At 39.5% G+C, this 24,012-nt stretch overlaps 1 protein-coding gene across 1 annotated transcript in view; it reads left to right on the plus strand.

Annotated features, from left to right (window-relative positions):
* Positions 1–20,820, plus strand: part of DIRC2 (disrupted in renal carcinoma 2) — a gene marked incomplete at its 5' end in the record, with an annotated part of 42,666 nt that extends 21,846 nt beyond the window's left edge. Inside the window, 5 exons of the mRNA XM_009866317.1 lie at positions 1,498–1,606; positions 2,210–2,277; positions 7,209–7,336; positions 17,301–17,483; positions 20,705–20,820. Of these exons, the coding sequence (XP_009864619.1) occupies positions 1,498–1,606; positions 2,210–2,277; positions 7,209–7,336; positions 17,301–17,483; positions 20,705–20,820 (604 nt within the window). The remainder of the gene's footprint in view (positions 1–1,497; positions 1,607–2,209; positions 2,278–7,208; positions 7,337–17,300; positions 17,484–20,704) is intronic.
* Between the last annotated feature and the right edge of the window lie 3,192 nt (positions 20,821–24,012).

Raw genomic sequence — 24,012 nt, forward strand, 5'->3', positions numbered from 1 at the left:
TATAATGTCCATGCAAAGTGTTCCCTTTTGTTTTGTTCTACAGATGCTGCTTTTACATGGATAGTATTAAATAAGTATTAAATAGCACCAGAAAACCTGCCTTAAGAGATGCCAAGATGCTACAAGAGAGACTAGGATAAGAGTACAGTATTCTTGAGAGAAAAAAAGTTGCCAGAATGACTCCTTTAGCATTCAGAGAAATATAAGTGGTGTGTAGAAGAGCTGAAAGTTTGGGAGTTGTTTTTCTTTGCATTAAAAAAATAAATCTGACATGAATGGTATTGAAAGAGGAGAGTATGTTCATGTGATAGAAATGTGTTATTCAAGAAGAGGAGGTGTGAACGAGAACAGTGCAAAAAAACACTGGCTGCTGTGCTGTGAATGGATCTTCTAGGGGAGTAAAACAGTGTAAGCTGCGAACCTCTCAGTGTTTTGGAGAGTATTTGAAGCTCTTTCTCTCCCTCTTGGCTTTCATAACTGTGTACTATCAAATTGCAGCTGCGTGCCAAGGAGCCGGTACTGATCAGGATCAATTTTGTATAAATGGTTTGGGAATGGGGTAGCCACGTTTTGTGGTTACAGATATCCCATCAGCTAACCTTGGAATCACTGTAAAAGCTCTTCACTTTAAAGTATAACTGTTGCAGACTCCAAAGTATATTTTCTGTTTTTATTCCCGAATTGAAACATTTCTGAGGAAAATTTGGATGTCTCCTAGAAAAGATTTCACATTTGCTTTCAGTTGCAGTGGGTGGGTGGGGGAAATTGGTGGTGGTATTTGTCTGCCAACTCCTGTTTAGCCACGTATGATGAAGATGATGACACAGCTTTGACTGCTTCATCTTCACTGAATACTAAAGGTTGAATAATTTTATTTGGGAGGAAAAAACAAGACATTGACTGTTTAGAGAAGAATGTTATGCGTGTGTCTGGTTTTTGACAATTCAAACTGTCAGAATTTTCCACTCTTGCAACTGTACCCATCTCGTTCCCAGAGCTCTCCCTACCTTTCATCAAAATAAAGAGAAGTAAAATGAGATTTGGGTTTTTTGGTTTTGTTTTTGGTGTGTGTTTTTTTTAAAAAAAGACACTTTGAGAAGTATGAATCTCTGATTTTATTCTCGAAATATGCTTTTTGTCATTTAAATTAGTGCTTATTGTTCCTGACATACACTTAGGCTAAGTAGGGTGCCCAGCCAAATGCATGGAAGAATTGCTTGTGGAAATGAGAGATAAATGAGCCCAGCATGTTAGAAAAATCTTTGAACTGTGTGGAGAGACTGGCTTTTTTTGTTATCACAGTGCTAAGGCAGTCACATCTCAGCCACTGGAGTTTCAGTGATGTGGCTGGATACCTTTCTTGTTTTTCCTGGCTCAGACTTCAGACTTCTGCTGTTTTTCTTGATGGGCAGAATACAGGTTCTAGGGTGTCATTGACTTTAGCAGCAATTTCTAATATAAGCTGCAGTTAACTGCATATGGTTTTTGTCTTCACAGCAATTTCCGATTCTTGATGATTGCTTTAGCCTATGCTATACCACTGGGTGTTTTCTCTGGCTGGTCTGGTGTTCTGGATTTGATATTAACGCCAGTTCACGTAAGCCAAGTAAGTATCTCCGGATTGATGATTGGCAGCTGTTTTCTAAGTGGCATGTTTTTATTTTGTACTATCATACAATTTTGTCAAGTTTTTATGTTTAAGCTGCTATTAATAGTTATGGACCACTTTTCTCATGAAATTTTAAACAAAATAAACTGTAGCATTGGCATCCCAACCAGTCACTATTCTCCATGCTGGCTCTCCAGCAGCAGTGGGTATTTTCACAACCATACACGCTTTTTGACAAGAAGGAAGAGGCAGATAAGTAAACAGGAGTATTGTTGGCTGCTGCACCATTAGTTAAAAAAAAAATTTACCAAGTAGAGAAGATAAAGTGGGAAGAAGAGGATTTCTAAGCTTTTAATAGAATGACTTAAAATCCAGAGGACGTTACTCAGATTTTATAAAAAGAGGTCACGTTTAGTGCATAAGCTACTTAATCATACTTTCTTTTAGTGAGTTTATTTCCTTTTGAATATCCTGGAAAAAGTCTTGTGCTTCAGATTGTTGTTGAGGGCTCTTGCTAGCAGCTTGCTAGCACACTGTTAGTTTTGAAAGTAACATCATCTTATTTTCTTTAACACATTTCTCTCTGTTTTGCTTTGTCAGGTAGATGCAGGCTGGATTGGATTTTGGTCTATAGTTGGAGGTTGTGTTGTTGGCATAGCAATGGCAAGGTAGGAATAATTATAGGTTCTTTTGAATTTCTTCAACTGTGATTGTCATTTAGCTTATCTTCTTAATAACATAAATAGTTTTCTCTCATCTTCTAGAAACTTGAAATGGAAAATGCGTTCTGTGGTTATGATGCATTTCTCGTAGAGCAATAATTTGTATATTGCACATTAGTGGGTGCTGGGAGTTGAGTACTCTACATGCATATACCTTAGTTTGATAAGTCATACTGTTACTCCTGACAAGTGCTTCCTCTGTGCTCCTTTTAAACACAGTTCTTGTGAATTCAAGTGCCTGGTATGAGGCAGAACCCATTGTAGCATATTTGGAAGCACTGAAGAAACCAGTGTCTATCCCCTTCCATCAACGCTTTTGGGCATATTGATTCCTGAAGCGATCCTGGAAACGTAGCACAGGCAGCCTACCCACAATAGCGTTACATTCCTCCATAGAGATATTAGTCTGAGACTATTTTGGCCAGGTTGTTGTACTCCTATGTGGCCTAACTGGTTTTTTTTCTGTACTGCTGTGGGCTACAGTATAACTACTTTTTTTATATATCCAAGCACAGCTCTCTCTAGCTATCACAAATGCCAATAGCATGGGGAGTGGAAGAGCAAAAAATTGAATTTGCTTCCAAAAAGCTGCTGCTTTTTCTTCGTCAATAACCCTTGTAAAAAAGGGAGGGAGGGAGGGAGAAAAGTCTTACAGGAGGCACTTAAGCAGTGACTTTATAAAACTCATTAAAACCAATCACACGTTTCCCTTGCATGGGGATACCTAAGCATTGTCCTGACTTCTGTATGCCCAGTCTTTGGACTCCAGTTCTGCAGTGAGTTTAGCACAAGTGCAGGGGTCTGTCATCATTGCAGTCATTGTGGGATTGTGCCCAATTGCTGTCCTTTCAGGACAGAAATTGAAGCTCTCTTCTTTCACTTGCTGTGCATCATCAGAATATACAAAGCATAAAGAAGTGTGAGGTTTCTCGTCCTGACATTTTGAGGCTGCCTAGCAACTGCGACAGAGGGAGAAGAAAAAACTCCTGACCTAGGGAAGAAAAACGAGCGCCTCCCTTGTGTCCACTCCAGATGCAGGCCAAAGGACTTAAATCTGTTGAAACAAAGTTCACACCCTGATTTCCTCTTAAAAGAGTTGCTTTTGATTAGTTGAGCTCAGGAACGACTTTTTTTTTTCTCTAGGAAGAGTAGATTTTTTTAAACCAACTGCTGTAAATGATACAGGTGCTGTAGCAGGTTATATGCTGAAGCAGGTAGCGTGACAGTTCAGTCTTTTTCATCACGAGTTAATCTCTGGTATATTTGCAACATGTCAGTAGTAGAGAGGCACTCTTAGCATCTCACTTTGGTAGGAGAGAATCTGCTGACTCAATGCCAATATGCGAATCTCAATCTTTATGGTAGATTAATTTATTTAATATATTGCCTGGGTTGAGTTTCAGGAAATGCTGACAGTTTCTTTAACTGCTTCAAAATGTATTTTCATCTGTGTTGAATACCAGTATTTTGTAGCATTCAGAGCTTTTCTTTTGAGTGAATTAAAAAAAAAATACCAACAGTCTGTCTCCAAATATGTCTTTCTAACTTGGGCGATACACGGTTCAAATGGGAGGGTTTGCATACAGAAAGGGAGGGAGGAGGTGATTTGTCACTGTTGATGGATGACTCTTCCCTCCTAGGCCTATTCAGCATTTATCTGTGTAGGGTTGAATCAATGACGAGTCTGACTGTAATCTGCTGAAAGTTGTAATTAGGAAAATTAAGTAATGATTCTTGTCAGGGCTGACAAGTTGATGTATTTCAGTGTCAGAACTGTGATTTGCCAAGCAAGCAGCTCTCTCCCTTAACCATCTCTCAAGAAGCTGTTGTTTTTTGAGGGGAGGAGGCTCCTCCTTTTTTTTCCCCCCCCAGCTAATTTATCAAACCAGAATTGGTGCAGTTTAGGAATTTGATCCTTCCATTTTTGTCAATGCAGATTCTACCATGTAGAACTGTAACAAGCTGAGCCTTGCCCTGAAGCATTTGGTCCTGCACATCATAGTAGGTGTTAAATCATCTGTTTTTAACGTAATACCCAGTTTGGAAATTTGTTTATCTATCTCGTTCTCAAAATGGTGCAAGTTTTCCTCAGCGCAATACATAAATCCTCCTGCTCTCCACCCACTGCTGTCCTGATAGCCATGAACTTAGATATGTTTAGCCGATTTGTGGAGGCATTTTTCTAATTGAAAACCCTGGGATGTTTTGGGCAGCTGGTAGGTGCAATACCCTTTGCTGACAGCTTCAAAGGGTACTGGTTTGGAGTAAAGCAGTGCCAAAGAGCAACATTCATGTAATTGCACGGAAATGTAAATTTATTCCCTTTTCTCCCTTTTTTTTCCCCTTTTTTTTTATTTCTTGCCACATTTGCTTCTGGGGTTTTGTCCTTCGTGGCTCAGTTTTTCTTCCCACTTCTTGCGGTATAGTCAAAATGCTGAAACTTTATGGTGTGGTCATAATCTCATTTGCAACAGAGAGTGTTGTCAGCAACTCAGGTTTGCAATTTTAACTGTAGGATCCAGCCTGGGGCTGGGTTTACTGGGTTGCAGGAGACTGTGACCAGCTGTAGGGCCAGAGATCTGTGTCTGGGTAAGTATGCACCTCCTCTCCTGGTGTGCCTACTTTATTAGCAGCTGCCGACATCCTGTTACATGCCAGGTGATGAAGAAGGATTTAAACAGAACAGAAAGTTTGGAAAGCAAATACTGCGATCAGAGGATAAAAATAATTCCTCTCATTTCTTGATTGAAACAAATATTCTGAAGATTTAAAGTTGCCCTTATTCTTTTGTAACGAGACATGAAGATGATCCTTGATTTACCAAGTTCAGGCTAGCTTGCTATATCATTTTTCTTCCCATTATTTCTATTGCTGGCTGGATTCAGTAGCTGCATAAATTTGTATTTGACCCTTCTGGTGTCATGTGATATCTGAGAGCTCCTTGGAGCACGCTGATACCCAAACTCCAGGATCTTTAAAAAGAGTTGCAGCTACTCGGTAGAGGTAAACATTTGCTCCATTTAACCGTTCAAGATAGTTTAGTTGTGCATCATCCTTCCATCTCCACATATCCCTGGTGATGGGACAGAGATGGAGGACCTCCTAAAGATCCCTTCTGGACCTGTTGTCTGTGAATGTCCCTCCCAGAAGGCCAGTATTTCTCATGCTATGTTTCATTAGATGGGATATATGTAACTGCCCTTGCCTACAAGGTGAGGGAATAGTAATGTTGTCTGTCAGCAGGCAAAGCAAGGAGTCTCAGTAGAAGAAGCTGAAAGTTTGCACTTTGAGATGCTTCTGAGAAGCTTTTAAACTTGTTGATTTTGATCCCAGTGATCCCAAAGAATAATTAAAGAAACTGGCAAACAACAGTGATTCAGATTGCTGGCTGTGGATTGTCAGACAAAAACAACAGTAGCCGCTAACCTCTGACTATTGGAGATTAATGCATAAGCCACTTGAACGCTGCAGTCATAAACTTTTAAGATTATATGCAGCATTGATCTGCTGCTGCTGTGTATTTAATTACTCACTGCTAAATTCAGTGTGGACTTGAAGCACAGGGAGAATCAAAATAAGAGGAAGGAAGTGGGATTTTTTTTTTTTTGGGTTGGTTTTTGTTGGGAGTTTTGGGGTTTTTTTATTGCATTACTCATACATCTCTTAGGGTATATGTGGAGCTGAGGTTCCTAGTTCTCAGTATGTTGATAGCCTTGTCTGTTTTGTCAAGTAAGCTGTAAGGTATCTGCCTGTACAATGATCTTTGTCAAGGCAGAGAAGACAACTGACAGACAAATTTAATCATGGACCAACCAAGCTGGATTGTGCTGCTGTTAGCCTAATTGAGGTAGGAGGCTACGAGGGCAGAAAACATTCTTTAGACATACCTAACTATCCTGTCCGGCTCAAACTCACATCTCTTAAGCAGGAGATTATAGAAAATTACTAGTGGATAAATGACATTGCCTTTTCTAATGTATCTTTTTTAGTAGCAGTGTTGAAATCCCTTTTGAAAAGAGCAGTTGCACTCATAATTATGCCATGTGAGCACTGCTCAAATGCATTCAGGCTCCTTGAAAGAAAAAGGAAAAAAAAAATATGAAGAAAACAGTTGTACCATCAGGTGATACAAAGATTCTATTTCCCCCTGCGTAAGAGCCAGATATCTCAAGGACTTGTGGGACTGTCCTCCCCCAGACTGTCAGTGAGGCACATACAGGAGAGGAGCAGCACCAAGCGTTTGATTTCTGGAACGTTTCAGCCCAAAACAGCCCCTGGCAAAGTGACCACCTGTGTAAGGAGTACCTGCTTTGCCCATGCCACCGAGAGCTTCGTTGCCAATGCATCCGAGGGTTCAGAAGCTGTTCCTTGTCAACTTCGATCTAGGGATTCTGGTATTTGGAGTTTTGTCATTTCCCACAGGAATGAATCTTCACACTTAACTCTGTCTTGAATGAAATGCAGCAGCCTCCTCGTATGCTAGTTGAGCGGCCTGTCTGCCAAGGGAGACTGGCAAACGCTGACAAAACAGCAAAGTAAGTAGTGGTGTGATGATGTGTCCAACAAATGCAGAAGGAAAAAACCCAACAGAACAACCCTTCCTGTATATCAAGTGTTTTCAGTTGATACCTTGAGAATTGTTCTGGTTTTGTTGTTATTTTATGACAGCTAAAAAATCCATGGCTCTTCAGCTTCACAGCTAGAAATATCCCCATGCTATAGAAGTGCCTTTTTTCTGAAGAAGAGAAATGCTTTTTGAATTGTTTTTGTAGTCTCCAAAATGTTTAATGAGAATACACTGAATTAATTGTCAAGCATCACATTTAAATAAGATAAAATCAGCATTGGTACTGCTCTGATCTGTGCTTTTATTTTAGATTTGCAGATTTTATCAGGGGCATGCTGAAGTTTATACTGCTGCTGCTTTTATCTGGAGCAACATTAGCATCAACCTGGTTCACTCTCACCTGTCTAACTAGTGTCACTCATCTGCCTTTAACCACAGGTATCAACAATGATTTTAGTTCCTGTTACTGGTAACTTTAATTCCTGTATAATTGGTATTACAGGCAAATATTTGCAGTCTTAAATGAATTATTTTATAGCCTGGTTTGGTATCTTCAGTAATACAGTAGTTTCACCAAGACAGAGGAAAAAAGATTTAGAAAACCTGTTGAATCTGAAATATCTGTACCAGCTTTGAATAAATTAATGAAAATATTAAAAACTAACAAAACCCAATAATAAGAATGCAAAATATGCATTTATGTTGAGACTGAGTGTTTTTCATATTTGAATGCTTTTGAAAAACGGGTCAGAAATAAACTAATACATGCAGATGAATGGGAGTGGGCTTGCGTGTGAGAAACAGTGACATGTCTGGGAATTTAGGGTTTTGAAACTTGCATTAATTATTGGGAACACATGGTGCAGTTCAAGGTGACCCACAGTACTTTCAGACATCTAAATCTATCCCTGCACTGTGCTGTCCTCTTTTTTTGCACCTGCATGCAGGTTCAGGGAACTCTTCCAGCCCAAAATTAACTCAGCCTGTGCCTCAAAAAGACAGGGACAAAAGCTGTTGGCACGAGTGGGGGAAAAGCTCAGAGGTCCACACAGGCTGCCAGCGAGCTGTACCCTTAGTTGAAAATTAGCACTGCTTAGTTCTTCAAAATCTGTCCTTCACCTTACTGTCTGCACCAAAGGACTGATCCACCTGTGATTCGAAGACCTTCAACAGAGTAATGAGGTACAGAAAAACCAAGCCATTAAGATTTTTGAAAATTATCTATTAAAGAATTCTGCAAATCCATTTTAAATAATGTGCCATCTTTGTTATAGGCAAGTCTATGCATTGCAGGAGAAACGAAAATTGTTTTTTTCCCATTTTTAATACAGACTTTGATGTGGAGAGTATTATATAAAGTACTGTTTTACTCAGACTAACTTTGAGTTTCAATGAGTGTCCTTGGTGCGTTGAATATGTCACAACTATAAACTAAAGTTGGTACAGCAAATTGAAATACGTGATCAATTCAGGAGAAACACCATCTGGATGGATAGGTCACATTTGTGATTTATCTTGAAATTTCAAATATTTCTAACAAAATTCTGCTTAAAGAAAACACAATTTGATTGCTAAATAAATCAAATTTCGTGGTGGCTGTTTTCGTACCAAAAGGCTACGTTTTTCTTTTCCATCAAATCTAAAATAATTGCAACAAAAGCTTATTTCTTATGCTACTCTGCCTCATCACTGCAAGCCTGCAGGAATGTGAATTTGTACAGTAACTGTCCTCTGAATTGATGCAGCAAGCCAAACACATAAATGTCCCTTCAAGTCTATGCATAAGAATAAAGCAGAGAAGTTTCAAGAGGGGAAAGCCGTTACGTATGTAGTCACCAGGGATTCGAAACAAAACTGATGGAGCTCTGTCTCTAATTTTATTTTATCTTCTGTAAAGAATTCAGCATGCAATATAGGTCCTAGAAGAATGCTTACTTGTTTATAGCGTGTAAGTGTGTTGTGGTGGATTATTCCGGAAAAGTGATCCGCTGTCAGGGCATAAAAGCATGTAAGGTATTTGGGGTTTGGTACAAAGTATCCTAAACTGGCATCCCTTGATAAAAGTCTGGGGATTGGGTTGTTCTTTTCATGCAGCTAATGTTTCTTTTTAAATAGATGATTCCTTAGATTGACTTGTAAATTTTATTTTAGAGTGTTCTGTCTGTGCTCCTCTTATATATGTCACTGTAAATGTTGAACCCTTTTCTATAAAAAACAAGCTTGTTTTGAACAGAAATGCAGGCAATATGGTGCATTTCTTAGAAAAAGGCAATCTAAAGCATCAGGGCCTAATGTGTAGTCACCAAATAAGATCTCTTTTTTCTTCTCTGGTATAATGTTCAGACTTCTTAGACAGGCGGAGGAGTTCCTATCAGCCTTTTCTCATTAAAGTTCCTATAAAATAGATGTAATGTGCCTGTTCAATTGTACACAGAAAAGCAGCGTTATATCTTTATGAAATATGCTCTTACGGATGAAAAGACACAAGCTATTTAAGCTAATTTATAGGACTTCATGCTAGATTATTCTTCAATATAATGATCCAATATGATGATGTCCTCTGCATTCCACAATAATTGGGAGAAACGGTACATTTGAATTGATTTGGATAAACTTTTTTTCTTGTCTTCTTTTAATTAAAAGTTTGAGATGCAGAGTAGATCACAGTATAAACGTAGGAGGTCAAATGCAAGCCTTTGGCAGCTTTGGGAAGTGATCTGAGGTAGCTGGTTAAGGTGGAAGTCGCTGTGGACCAGTATTGAAGAGACTTCCAGGTAATACGTGTGTTTTAGTAGAGCTGGAAGAGGTGCAAACCAAAAGTAGCTGTAATTTTTTTCCTTTTCCTTTTTTTGTCATCTTTTTCTCTCTCTTTTTTTTTTTTTTTGGAGGTTTGTGTCATGCTTTGTATCCCAGAGCAACTTTGCAGGCATCAGTGCAAAGCAGGGATTGCAGTGTTATTGAGAGCGACGGGGTTCGATGTTGCCGGAAGGTTTAATAGGCTCCTCAACTTCTTCCTGTCCTGTGGCAAAGAGCACAAGGGTTAGGCTTGGTGCTGCTGCAAAGCCAGTGGTGGATCTCAATCCACACTTCCAGATTTACTGAAACGCTGAGGCAGAGCGAGCAGGCTTCAAAGCTGACTGCTACAGAAAGTTATGGGGTTGTACATTTGATCTGGCAAGGAGATTTTCCCTTCCAACCAACTAGCTCCCATTTGAGGAGGGGCTTCCCCCTCCTCTCTTGCCCTTCCTCCCATGTGATTCTTTTGAGCAGCTGAGTCATTGCCCTGCAAAACCACAAGCGTTGCCAAAAGACCTGGAAACTGCTAAAATGTCCACATGACCTGATGGATGCTGGTACAGTTAAAAGGGAGGTTTTCCTGGATCAGGGCAGTTATTTTGGTGTGGAAGATACCTCATGGGATCCTTTGCACTGACCTGGGGGTTAAGGCAGAGAGACGAAGGCTGGTTAAAGAACATCATCTGCTTCATCTTACCCAGCAGCTGCTTGATCCATGAGTAAAGTTTGCATCCGTAGGTAGACCCTGCCAGTGGTTTCCCGGGTCAAAAAATAGTCTTTTTGGTTTAGTGTTTGGATACTGTGTGGTAGGTCTAGTGCTTGCTCCACTCTTCTGAAAGCCCTGCCCACCTCTTGCTGTCTCTCTGATGGGCATGTTCCCGTTCAAGTAGGCTTTTAAAATGCTAAAAAGATGAGAGAGTTTGGTCAATCATTCACCCTAAAGGAAAGGGAAGAAAATCTCTAAAGCCTTGTCTTTAAATTACAAACAAACAACTCCCCTGTTCTAATCAGTGTTCTTTGTAGCAGGCCTAGTAATGTCTGGTTTAAGTATTGGGGGAGGAATCGTGCTTGAAAAAATGGTCACAACAAAATGTCTTTCCCACCACTTGTTTGTATAATATTCTCCTAATTCCTTGTAAATAGGCACGACATCATCTACAGATATTTCCTACAGAATGTAATTACTTAGAATGGAGACCTTTAATGTGGATATTAAAAATTAATGACTGCTTTGTGTTTTCTTCAAATGATGCTGTTTAGCTTTGTTTGTATTGTGTAATGCCTGCACTGCTCTGCATTATCATAATATGCTCTGTTTTTTCTCCTGCCACAGAGCAAGACAAGTTTTCTGTCACTTGCTGACTTCTTAATATACCTCCAGAAGGTTTTATACGAAGTGTATTTGGAGTCATGTGTATGAACTATAACTCTTGGTGTGGGGGGGGAAAAAAAGCAAGGAAGGCAGTAATGATACGGAGCCATTCATAGCTACTGTATCGTCTGTCTAAAACACCTCTCATCAGCTAATCACAGCTCTTAAAAGCCCTTGATTCTGGAATCAGTTTGCACTTTAAACAAGCTTGAATTTTCTTGTAAGAAATTTTAATTTTCATGTATGTTATTTGCATTTTTCAGCAAGTTTCAAAGACAATTTTATGTACATGTTGAGCATTAAAATAGTTTTCTCCATTGAATTCCCAATGCAGCTGCTGATCTATTTCTCTTTGCCAAGTCCATTGTTCGTTTGCTTTGTACTGAACTTCATTATGTGAATTTATGTACAATGGGATACTCTGACCCAAAATAATTGTGTAAGGCATAGTAATGCCAGTTTCAGTATCTTGCCACTTTGTATTGCTGGTAGTATCTCTGGATACAAATACTAGCATTTTCCAAGAATTGATATGCAACACTAGTTGTTCGCAGCTCAGATTGAATGTTTGCAGTGTAGCGTATCAAGAATATTCTAATATTTATGAGCACATTCAGCAGAATTTTGCTTTACAAAAGTGCTGCATGGCAGATACTCTGAATACGATGGCAAGTCCGTGAGCTGATGACTATATTTAGGTTAAGCAGCCTTCACTTTATTTTCAGGTTCAACAGATTGAACATTATAAACGCATCTGTCTCCCCGTCCTCATTTACAAAGCACAGTGTTGAAAAAGCAAGTTGTTAGTCATTTAATACTGATTGTTTTATGCTTTGACTTTAATTTCTTTACTATAAACAAGATGTGCTTGGTAAGTGTAAAGCAGGGGGACCCAGAGGATAGAACAGTGGCCTTTTTCTAGCTTCAGCATTAACCTGCTTATGGCCATGGGCAAATCGTTACCCCCACTCCTGTTGTGCTTTTCCCACTCATAAGAGGGCAATAAAGACCTTTGTCTTCCTGAAGGCTTCTGTGAATCCACAGATAGAAGAATGCTTAAAGAAGAGCTAATTTAAGGGGTTTATTTAAAAGCAGTTAAAACCCCAGTGTTAATTAGTGTACAGCGCTTGAAATTTGGGAAGAGCATTTCAGGGATGAATATCTGCAAATCTGGCCACTTTACATATAAATTGATAGCAAGCCTCAAATATCGTATGGTTTCTACCCCACCCTTTTTTTTGTTTGTTTTTTGAGGTTCACTCAGTAATTTCTTCACTTTTTGATTCTCTAAAGTGAATGCTCTGCTTTCGAAGCGAGTTCTACTTGCATTTCTCTTGGGAAGTATATTGAACAAATCCAATTTGATCAGATTTTTGGTTACTTTCATAACTATATCACGAGGTAAGAATTTGATCAGCTCATGCTGGAATGAAAATCTGGATATGAAACATATTGATGTTATAAACGTGCACTACAGGGACATCCTTCTTCTATTGTATTTTTTTGTTCCTATAAATGAATTACAGTAAAAATTACTGTCTTACCTTGAGGGAGTCAAATATCTCATGGAAAAATTAAGGGGGACTTCTTCCATGACTAGTCTTCCCATGGCCAGTAGCAAGAATTAAATTATAAGGAAGTTTCATTCCACTTTAACAGTCTTCAGAGAGTTTGGTAGGAACTAACCTTGAACTGCTCAGATCATTTGTGAGGACACTAAAGTACTGAAGTCAAGGAAAACATCCATCTGCATCAGCCATTATCCTTTCGTTTTGGCATTTGGGATACTGTTTTAACGGGCAACAACAAAGTGCCCTAGATCTCTGTAAGTTTTGCTTTAAGTTGTATGCTGCATCCAAGGGAACACACTCAGTTGTACTTACGTTACTGTTCATCCATACGAAATTTGTGTGAGTCTTGGCTCCCTTATTCTGAGAACTGTTACAACATGTACAGAGTTCAAGAGTTTCTGGCAGAGGACTTTGGAAGAAGATACTGTACCACCTGCCTGCACTTGATACTGCTCTAGAGTGTTTGCATTTCCTTTGTAAATTTATCTGGAAAAAAATATTTTTTTAAAGGAAAAAATGGTAGTATTTCATATTCTTTGTTAAAAATCAGCTGAGATGTGAATGCAAGTGGTTTGATAAGGACTGTTTACATCAGTGGAAGTCCTTCTATTCATTTGGGTTTGGGTCGGACTGTGCAGTTATACGTTTAGTGGTGGCATAGTTTAAGAGTAAATCGCTAAATATGTTGCAGAAGATGTCATGACAAAGCTTAGCTCCAGCCGCCTGCTGTGGCAGCTCCAGGCCAATTCTCTGAAGCAGCTGTGCTTCAGATGGATGTTTTGCCTTTCCTGATCTTTTTGCAGTGGCCAACCCGAGAAATAGCTGCTTAATTCACACAAACATCTTTAAAACATGGCATTAATCAAGACAGTTTAAAAAAAAACCAGTCCAGTTTCATTCTTTATTGATGTCCACAGCTGCCACTGTCTTGGGTGCACAACTTTGCACATGGCTTCATAGACAGTTAATTCCTTTTCCTAAGAAAATGATTTTTTTTTAATACTAACAGCATGGCACGCTTCTCCAGTGTATGCCTATCCAATCTAGTTGTTTGTCCTTGTTAGCCTTTAGGATTCAATATTAGCTTCTCAGTAAGTGTTCTCGTTTCCTTTTTCTTTTTTTTTTGTGTGTCAGCATATCCTTATAGTCATTTCCAATGACTGTCATCGAGATTGTCTTAATCGAAAAATCATTTGTTGTAACTTTAGCAGCTGTTCTTCTGCAGTATAAAATCATGGTAATTATGTTCAACTCAAGGTTGCTGTAATGGAAAGTAAATGTTCTCCATTAAAGAGGTGCTGTTCTCTCTACTACAGTGCCTTGTTGCCCATGAGCTGGAATATGAGGTGTGCTGTGTAGTGTGTGAAATAAAAGGCAAAAAACACTTTAGAACTCGTATTTTACTTCTTCCTGTAACTTTTTTTTCTGAAACTAGACCTTCTGTGTAGTTGACCATTTGGGTTTGTGTCTTAGTTGCCAAGTTAATAAACTTGTACAGCGGTCAGAAAGACCCTGGATGATTTACAGAAGGAAGAAATAAAAAGTATTTTCTCATTGCTACCCTGTGTAGCCAGTAAGGGGGGCTTTCAGAAGTGTGCATCCCTTTTAGGGCTTCTTTTTGTGGTTTACCAGATAAAAGTTGTCATTTCCGTTAGGTCTTATAACTTACGTTGTCATCTACTGAGTGCTATATTCTGCCAGTCCTTCTGCCTGACATTTCTGCTTATTAGTTTCCAAATACACGTGTGCACATACCTCGGCCTTGTTTTCCAAGTGTGACCTGTCATCTCAGCTGAGGCGTTGGCATTGCTATTCAGCTGGCAGTTCTTGCTGTGCATGCACAAGGCAGGTAATGCTTTGGGGAGAACCAAAAGGTAACGCTGGAACTGCTTTGCTCCTGGCCGGACGGGAGAGTGAGCTGTGGGCTGGGGGTGTATCTCCGTGGCTTGCTTCAGCAAGCTGTGGTGACAAGGAAGTGTAACGGTGTAGTTTCTAAAGTGCAGAGTTACTGTGCTTGTTCACTTTTAGTCCAGTCTTCTTAGTACATAGAATCATAGACTGGCCTAGGCTGGAAGGGACCTTAGAGATCATCTAGTCCAACCTCCCTTTCATGGGCAGGGACGCCTCTCAGCTAGATCAGGCTACTCAAGGCTCCATTGATGAGCAATGGTGTAATTCAACTAGCGTCTTTTAAACTATCAAATTTATTTGGAAGGCTCTTGTTTTATGGAAACTTTGACACCTACTGTATTGACTAAAATTTGAAGTCTTGATCTTGTAAATGGCTGCTCACCTTAGATCCATCTTTTTTTTTTTTTTGCCTTCGTCTCAAGTGGATCTAAGCTTCTGCAGATGGTACGTCTAGAGGTTGTTTCTATTTGGAGTCACACGATTCCCCTTTCCTGGCTGCTGCCCTTTAGGGAAGAGGTTTCAGTCTTCCTGCCGAGGTTTTGCCTCTGGCACGCTCTCCGCATAGCTCCACTTCTCATGGTGACGTCGTGGCTTTCAACAACTCGACGACTATTAACATTGAGTTTCTGATACAGAATTACAGCTGGTTACCACCTTCTTTTCTTTGGGGAGTGTGCTGAAAAATATTCTCTAGAACAGACAAAGGGTACAAGTAGTTATCTATAGATAGCTTCAGTTGAGTGTAGTGAGGGGCAGATGTTCATTTGGCTTGAGAGATTCTTCATGTTTCTTTACACGTTCGTTTCAAACAGCTGAATATGTTTGACTTTGTTGGCTACACCTGGTAGCAGTTAGAGACAGGTAGAGCAATTTGCTGTGCTGTTTGAGGTAAACAGGAGTTCAAAGAGAGGTTCATGAAATTTTAAATACCGGTGAGGACTGGGAGCAAAAATTTTTGGATCTTGTAACTCGGGAATCAGTTCTTCAATGTTAGCTGGAAGAGCCCATTAGGAACAGCATCTCAATACTGTTTTGCTTCTTTCCCTTTCTCTGTGACTCTTCAACACACCTTGCATCGATTTCTTTGACTTTCATTCTGCAGTTTATAAGAGAATTTGAGAGTTGTAAAAGTTCCCATGGGTTATTTGGTTGGGTTATTTTTTTTCTCTTTTTTTTCTTAACAACTCACAATATTCTGGTATATTATAAAAAAAAGTGAGGACTCGCTGTGTCTCCTGAAGTTGTGCCATCTATGTCATCTTTCTGGCTGGGACTTCTGTCCTCTCTTTCCTGTCCAGACAAATCCTCTGTAGAGCAAGAAGTGTCTTTGTGCCTTGGAATCAAACCACAACAAATGGAGGATCTGATAGACAGTCCTTTCTGCTTCTTAATGCCTTTATCTCTTTTTCGTGATTCTTCAGATTTTCAGAAACAGTGGAGATTTTTAGGTTGGTTTTTTTTTTTCTTTTTGAGCTGGAAGTTTCGTGCTTCCTCACAGTTTCTCAGTTGAAAACTTGAGCAATGCTTAACAGAAGATGAAGCAGAGCTATTTCAGTTCTACCCTTTCCAAGACAGAAGAACGTAAATTAAACTGAAAATGCAGTTTCTATTTTATATAAACATATATGTCTATATGAAAAAAATTATCTATGGATTTTATACCATACTGCAATGAAATGATGCTATAAATAATTTCCCTATGACTTGGTAACACTTTTGTAGCTGAAAAAGTTTTCTTTACATGTTCTTGTCGTTTTGATGTAAACTTCAGAAATTATTCCAGATTTTTTTTTAATTTCAAGCCTTCTGATCATTTCTTTATTCTTTTTGCTTGATCAGTAACCTCAGGTTGTTGAGGCTGCAGGTCAGGAAATCTTCCCTTTCCCAAGACAGCACTCAGCAAAGACCTATTTACATTTCTAAATAGGTACTAAATTCTTTTGAAGTTTTCTTTCTTCAGAAACAGATATAATAGATTTATTAATGGATAATATAGCTATATTAAGCACCTGTACTAAGATGCTAAGCACTGTAAAGTATGTGGCAGTGTCAGAAACTGTAGAACAAAATATCTGAGGCTACTGGAGAAACGTCTTTATTCTTCTATTGATTGGTTCAAGAAAAAATAATTTGTTGTACAGCGCTGAATAATTTGCATTATCAAATACATCCAGTTCCTGCCGGGAGCTGGGTGCCCTTCGTTTCCTTTTGAAGCCAAAAGGGATTCAACATGTTGCAGCTCAGGCCATGCTGAATACTAATGTCTCAATGTCTGGTAGATAGTATTCATTTGTAAAATGGAAGCAAAATTAGTTTTGACCTTTAGAGCTAAGTCAAAAGGTTAATCCATGTCCATTTCCCCTTTGGTGCATTAATTGCTCTCTGTCCTAATTGTGTCTAGGACAACAGTTTCTGTTCATTTCAGAGGTATATCAAACTGTAGGTGATGCTTTGCATGCATAATTTTGTTCTGTTTGTTTTACTTACAAGTGAATTCCAAATCACTGATTGTGTCTTCATGACTTCTGCTGAAAAAAAAGAAGATAAATCGGTATTTCTGGTTTTTTTTTCCCAAATTAATGCATGCATTCTGCCTAAAACTAGTGGGATGTGATATGCTTTATGATACACACAGGATAAAAATAAGTTGATGCATTTTTCAGTTACTCAAGTATTAGTATTCTTGGCAGCTCTGTACATGATGAAGAAAATGCCAGCATGAAATTAATAACTGTTTTTGTTTCTTTTTTAGCTACACTGTACACATCCTGCATTTTGTTGGGTATATTCCTCAACAGCAGTGTACCAATATTCTTTGAGCTTTTCGTGGAGACAGTGTACCCTGTTCCAGAAGGAATTACCTGCGGAGTTGTCACCTTTTTGAGTAATGTGTTCATGGGAGTGCTTTTGTTTTTCCTCACATTTTACCATACAGGTAAGAAATATAAGCTACTTTGAAAATATAGTTTTCCACGAAGTCATACCCTTGTCAGTGAAGGGAGGAGTCGCACATACAATTTCTGTTAATAATCGAGTGTTTGAATCCCCCTGTGAAGCAGCAAGAGAGAAGAACTTTAATTGTTCTTTTCTGTATGCATGCTAGTAAAACTGAAGTGCTCTAGTGCAAGATGTATGGAGTCATTCTCCACTTAGAATTTGCTGTAGCCAGAAATCATCAAGATACACACTTCCATCGCGTTTCTATAAAGGTAATGTGGCCATTAATAGCATTTGTATCTATGGGTTTTCAGAACCACAATAAAGCTAATCCAGTCTCATGCTTCAGGGTGTAACTATTGCCCAGGAGGGGCAGAGCAAAAATCTCCATTTATGGTGAGCGCCGTTCAGGGGGTTGCACATAAGCATTGCAAGGGCCAGAACATCTCCTGACCACTGCTCAGAGAAGAAATACTCATTCCTTTAGATAATCTAGTGGGCTAATGAGGCAGAACAGTGTTTTGCTCAATATTTTAATCAATGTGTTCCAAGTTTCTCATCCCTCAAGTATTATTTGCTTCTTCAAAATTCATAAATGTAACTTTCAACTTGCCATTGAGTACACTATAACGTGTTTTTACACTAAGCTGTAAAATAGAAAGCCATCTTGCTTTCAAATGGGAGTGGTCTTTATTGGTGGGTTTCAAAGATGAAGGGTTTTGGTTCATGTTTTGTTTTTGTTTTGTTGTTTACTTCACAATGCAAGATTTGTAAAACACTGTTTTGCTTTGGAAGCATTAGAAATTTGAGAGCTTTTACATATTATTGTGAGTGCATGTACTTCTTAAGGTGATGTGTTTTATAACCAAGAGGAGACTGACAAATTTCAGAGTGAATTGTGCTTGAAATTGTGAAGGTTACAGCCTGGGGCAAATTTTCAGTTTGTGTGTGTTTCTGCCAGGGGCTCACAAGCAGGTTAACAACCAAAGTGTGGTCTGTGAGCGCAAACTCAGACACAAGATTTTTTTTTTTTTTTGCTATTGACATTGAAATACATCATTGTAAAATCTGAATTCCACCTCTACTAGGCTCAGGTGGTGTGATATTTAGTCTTTACATTTTAAAGAATGCTTTTATGACTAATATAAATTGGTGTGAGCTCAACTCCAATATACTGTCATTTCCAGTGTTTTACCCTGAGCTTCAGAGATTACACAGAATATTCTGATAATTTTTTCACCATTTTTCAGACTAACAATCCAGTGTTAGAAATTACTTAATAATTGAGGATGGGGATACAGTGTCTCTCTCCTGACTGAAGAGTTATGATAAAGTGAACATGTTCCCTCATAAATAGGGTATTTGGGGCCATTTTTTGTCTCTAGTATTTCTTTCTCTAGCAGATACCAGTTTATGCAGATAAGGATAAACCTGCATACACTTAGAATATTTTCCCTATTTCTTCAAAGGAAAAAAAACCCAAACAAGTAATTTGTGCTTGGTCCGATCCATTCTCCATGCTGCAGCTTCACAGGTGATCGAAAGCACCAGAGCACGTGTGATCACTGGGGGGATCAATGTGAGTGGGTGCTGTTGGCTCCTTTTGATTAAAAAATCCTTTAGAAGGTAGATAACGATCTTAAAAATTTGTCTTTCTTTTGATTCAAGTACATCCTCTAATGGCATTTAAGCAGCTTGCAGATAAACCAGAACTCAGTCAAATTCATCTTGTTCCCTCTGTCTTGCTTTTTAGACCAAATCACCTTTCAGTAGTTTTAATTCTGTTTCAATTCACATTTCTGTCTTCTTTCTCGTCATACTGTGTTGCTGCAAAGGCTATGACAGATCTAAACCCTGGAAACTTTCCAGGACAATGAAGGTTTTGGTCCAGCCAGCATGGTGGAGATGGAAACCTTTCTAAAGCTCAGCCTCCCTGCTAGGGCCATGCCCCGAGACCCAGCACCTCTGCCTCGGGACGTGGTTTCCTTCACCTCTTCTGCAGGGGCTTTCAGGGGAAAAACAAAAGCAAACCGACCCTTAGCTTCACGCTGTCGCAAATTCTGGATCACAAAAGACGTGGAGGATTCACAGGTTAAATTTGGTCTTTTAGGATATTTTGGTAACAGTCTGTTTAATCCAATTAAGCAAGAGTATTATACAGAAGATAATAGCAAAGCATTTGCCTATTGACTTCTGGCATCACATAACATGATCTTCTCAAAGCCTAGGAAAATTTTATTAAGGTTTTAATAAGATTACTGCCTGAACAAATCTGTAAGGGTTTTTGGTGGGTGAGAGTGGGTGTTGTTGGAAAGTTACTGGTTTTGGAAGGCAGATTTTTTTTTTTAGGCTTTCTGACTTCTGTGTAATATAAATTGTGCTTTTTCTTTTAGCAGTATGAATTACAGATTTAACGGAGTAGCAGTGCTCAGACCTTGAGGGAGAGTTTAGATATTGTAAAATTAAATTAATAATAAAGGCAACTTTTAAAAAATGAAATAAACCATCTTCAGTAAAGCAATGTTTCTTCAGTAAATGAACAGATTTTTTATAAAGGGAATTGTGGTGCACTTGTTTTGGGGAAAAAACCAAACTGAAGAAAACTACTAATTAGGAGTTATATACCAGACAATAGGATTTTCTGAATGTGGAACACAGGCTTTTAGAGAGGTACATTATGTCTACAGGTAAAAAGAGGCTTCTGAGGAGCTGTTTGTTTAACTAGTATTAAATTGAATTGATTGTACTGCTCACGAGTTTCTTCTGAGGAATTGGTTTTCCCTCCGTATACCATGTAGCAGGTTTGATTCAAAATCAAATCCTGCTTCTTCTTACACTTTTAATTTGTTTTAGTTTTCAATCCACAGGAATCAAAGAACCACTGAGTAGAGTCTTCAAAAGTGCTTTATTCTCCATTAGCAATGATAGATTTTTATTTTTTTTTCCCCATTTTCTCCATCAACAGGTTGAGTAAGAAGGATTAACATTAGCTAGAGGCATTGGTTAGGTGTATATATATACATATGTATATATAAAACTTTATAAACAGGTACGGCATCCTTGGAGGCCGTGTTAACCATGTATTGATTGAGAGCTGTCAGAATTTTGTTCAGAACACCGGAGCTTCCCTCAGACCTGCCCTCAATCCAAGTTATGGTCGCTCTAAACACAGAACACGTATGATAACTCTAACGTTGGGTCTGTTCTCTGCTTTAACAGAGTTTTCCTGGTTCAACTGGTGCCTGCCAGGATCGTGTCTGCTCAGCCTGCTCCTCATCCTCTGCTTCCGCGAGTCCTACGACAGACTCTATCTCGATGTCGTCGTCTCTGTGTGATAACGCCGGACTGGTGAGGGCTTGGAAGAGGCTGGAAGTCAGCTTTGCAGTCTGCACATCTGCCTGGATTTGCACAGCTGAACGGTGGAAAATCCCAAGAAATTACAAGACTTAAATCGTGACTTTATTTAAGAGGATGAGGGACAAGCTGCTCGTATGTCCAAGTCCACCTTGATTTGCGTTAGATGTGGAACTTGAGCAGTGATAATGATGCTGAAATGCACAAAGAGAATATATCTGATGTACAGGTCCCAGTGCCAGAGCTGGGACTCTCTATTTAAAAGGGTGTTGATGTAGCAGTGAGGTGTGCAGTTGTGTGTGCGTGCGTGTGCCGACCCACGGCTATACACACCACGGTACCAGTAATCTTCAGAGTCTTCTATCAGAATAGAAGTAGTGAATAATCCTAACAAAATTTTTTTAAAAAAAAAGTAAAAGGAGAATTATTTTTTTTAGAAGATCTCTCTTTTAAATTGCTAGACGTTTATATAATGAATTTCCATGAAACAATTAAGCTAAAATGATTTGGTGCTTGCACACTACATTTACATTCTAATAAAGTCATTTCTGATATAAGACACTGGTACCAGGGCTTTTAGCCATACTAAATATCCCAAACAATCCGTGCAGTGTTGTTGGAGGTGTTTGTTATCACCCTGGAGCACATGTAAACAATAGTTTTAGCTGCCACTGAAACCCAGCTTGCACTCACAGTCACCTCTGAAATACCCGCATCGTTGTGTATCTCCTGAACTTGGAGCCTCTGTGGTGTCTCAGAAGTTTACTGGAGAGTCACTGTTGGTCAGTGTTGCTCTTTTAAAGGCCACCGTGTCACCTTTTCATCCCTTGTCTCCAATAACCGTCTTTTTTTACTGTGAAGACCTGTCTGTGCCACTGAGTGCTGTGGGTGTGGATGTCTGAGTCCCACTAGTTCTCTTCTGATGCTCTAAGGTGTGTGTGTTTTTTAGCATTAGTTTATGATTGAGGGTGCCTAAACAATACTGTTTGATAACCCAAGTCTTTAAAATCACCGTTTCCTAAAAAAAAATAACAAAAATATTCTTTTTAGTTGATGAGGCACCCTGATGGCGAATGACAATGAGAAATAACTCATGAGCCTTGGCATACCATGGGAAATACAATGCCAGCTCTTTTTATCGGTACTAATCTGTGGTCATTCTGGCCCTTACTTGAACATAAATATTAAAAATACTTTAAATAGTTTTTTTTAACTCAGTTTTAAACCTGCTAATAATTTCTTAATTATATTCTTATATTTCACTTCAGCATCATTTACAGAATTTCCATGTGTGCATTCTGTGCTTTGCGTTGGGGGATGTGTGTTTGTGTGTGTGTGCTTATTTATATCTATGTATACACAAATAAAACTTATATATATAGATATATCTTTTATATATAAGTTATATAAGGGTATGTGTTTACATAGGTTTATTTTAAGTAATCCTGTCTCTGGATGGTGGTATGCCATGGTTGTAACCAAACCAGTCACTGCTGTGAATGGAAAAGTGCACATTCACCATCTGTGACATGAATTATTTTTTTTCCGGGGGGTGAATGATTTCCTATTGTAGCATTTTAATCGCAGGGGGTGCGTGCACGTGCTGAAGGAGGCTGGTGTGCAGGGTTCCGCATCCGTGGGAGTCTGAGTCGAAGGCCCTTCACTCCTGCGAGAGGCTCATCTCTGCCACCTCGTTCTGTCTGCTCTCCTTTTGCAGAGAGAATGTGCCGCTACTACCTTTAACTCAGGAGTGTATCTGTGCAGTAAAATAAAACAAGCTGTTCCCTGGTTTTATGTTTTCAGAGCAATGGTTGTATTTATTATAGTAACAGAAAATTGACTCAGCTCATTGCCTATATCAGCTACTAAATGATCTTTTCTGTCTTGAAGCAGGCTCTTCGTAGAAATGGAGCTTACTTACACTGGGGTAACTAAATCAATCTAACCAGCACACTCGGATCCTCTGGCATCGTCCTCTCACCATTTTTCAGATGAATAGCATTAACTATCCAACTTCTTTTTACTATGTTTTAGTGCCTGGAATAGTTTCAGTATCCAGTAGCTGCTGCTACCTATTGTCTTCTGAAACCAAGTATCGCTTGCCAAAAGTCTGATTGGAGTTGCATTGTCATGGCAGAACTGCAAGCTTGGATGGCTCTTCAGAGCTCTGCTTCTGCAATTTACTGTAACTATATTAAGAAGAAAATTGCACAGCTCCGGCACTGTCCCGAGTGACAGAGTTTTCTAATCTTTTCACTGTCCTGACTATTTTAAGATTTTAATACTGCACTTCAGGCAGTGTTGAGACTTTAACCTATTCTGCCTCTGTTACAGAAAGCATCAAACAATTCAAAATGTTTTGTCAGTGCTGCCAGATGCAGACTCTCCTCCGTACAGTCAGGGGAGAAGAGTAAACATCTTGTTTTAAACCCCGTTGATGGTTTTTCTGAGTCAGTGTGAATTGCTCACTGCTCTCTGGAACTCTGATCGTTTGGTAGACATTTCTATGTGTTGTGGGCTGACCGTGGCTGCGTGCCCAGTGCCCACCAAAGCTGGTCTGTCACTCCTCTCCTCAGCTGGACAGCAGGGAGAAAATACAGCGAAAGGCTCATGAATTGGGATAAGCACAGGGAGATCACTCAGCAAATACTGTCATGGGCAAAACAGACTCGACGTGGGGAAATTAGTTTATTTTTTTATTGGAGTAAGATAATGAGAAAAACACCTTTTCCCCACTCCTGCCCACTTCCCGGGCTTAACTTTACTCCTGATATCTTTCCCTCCTTCCCCAAGCAGTGCAGGGGGATGGGGAATGGGGGTTGTGGTCAGTTCATCCACACTAGTTATGTTGTTTCTTCCTCCTCAGAGGGAGGACTCCTCACACTCTTCCCCTGCTCCAGCATGGTGTTCACCCCACAGGAGACGGTTCTCCATGAACTTCTCCAAAGCGAGTCCTTCCAACAGGCTACAGATCTTCACAAACTGCTCCAGGATGGGTCGCTTCCATGGGGTACTGTCCTTCAGGAACAGACTGCTCCAGCGTGGGCCCCCTGTGGGGTCACAAGTCCTGCCAGCAGATCTGCTCCAGTGTGGGCTCCTCTCTCCATGGGCCCACAGGTCCTGCCAGGAGCCTGCTCCAGTGTGGGCTTTCCCATGGGGTCACAGCCTTCCCC

Source organism: Apaloderma vittatum, unplaced genomic scaffold, assembly GCF_000703405.1.
Source record: "Apaloderma vittatum isolate BGI_N311 unplaced genomic scaffold, ASM70340v1 scaffold19723, whole genome shotgun sequence".
Taxonomy (NCBI): Eukaryota; Metazoa; Chordata; class Aves; order Trogoniformes; family Trogonidae; genus Apaloderma; species Apaloderma vittatum.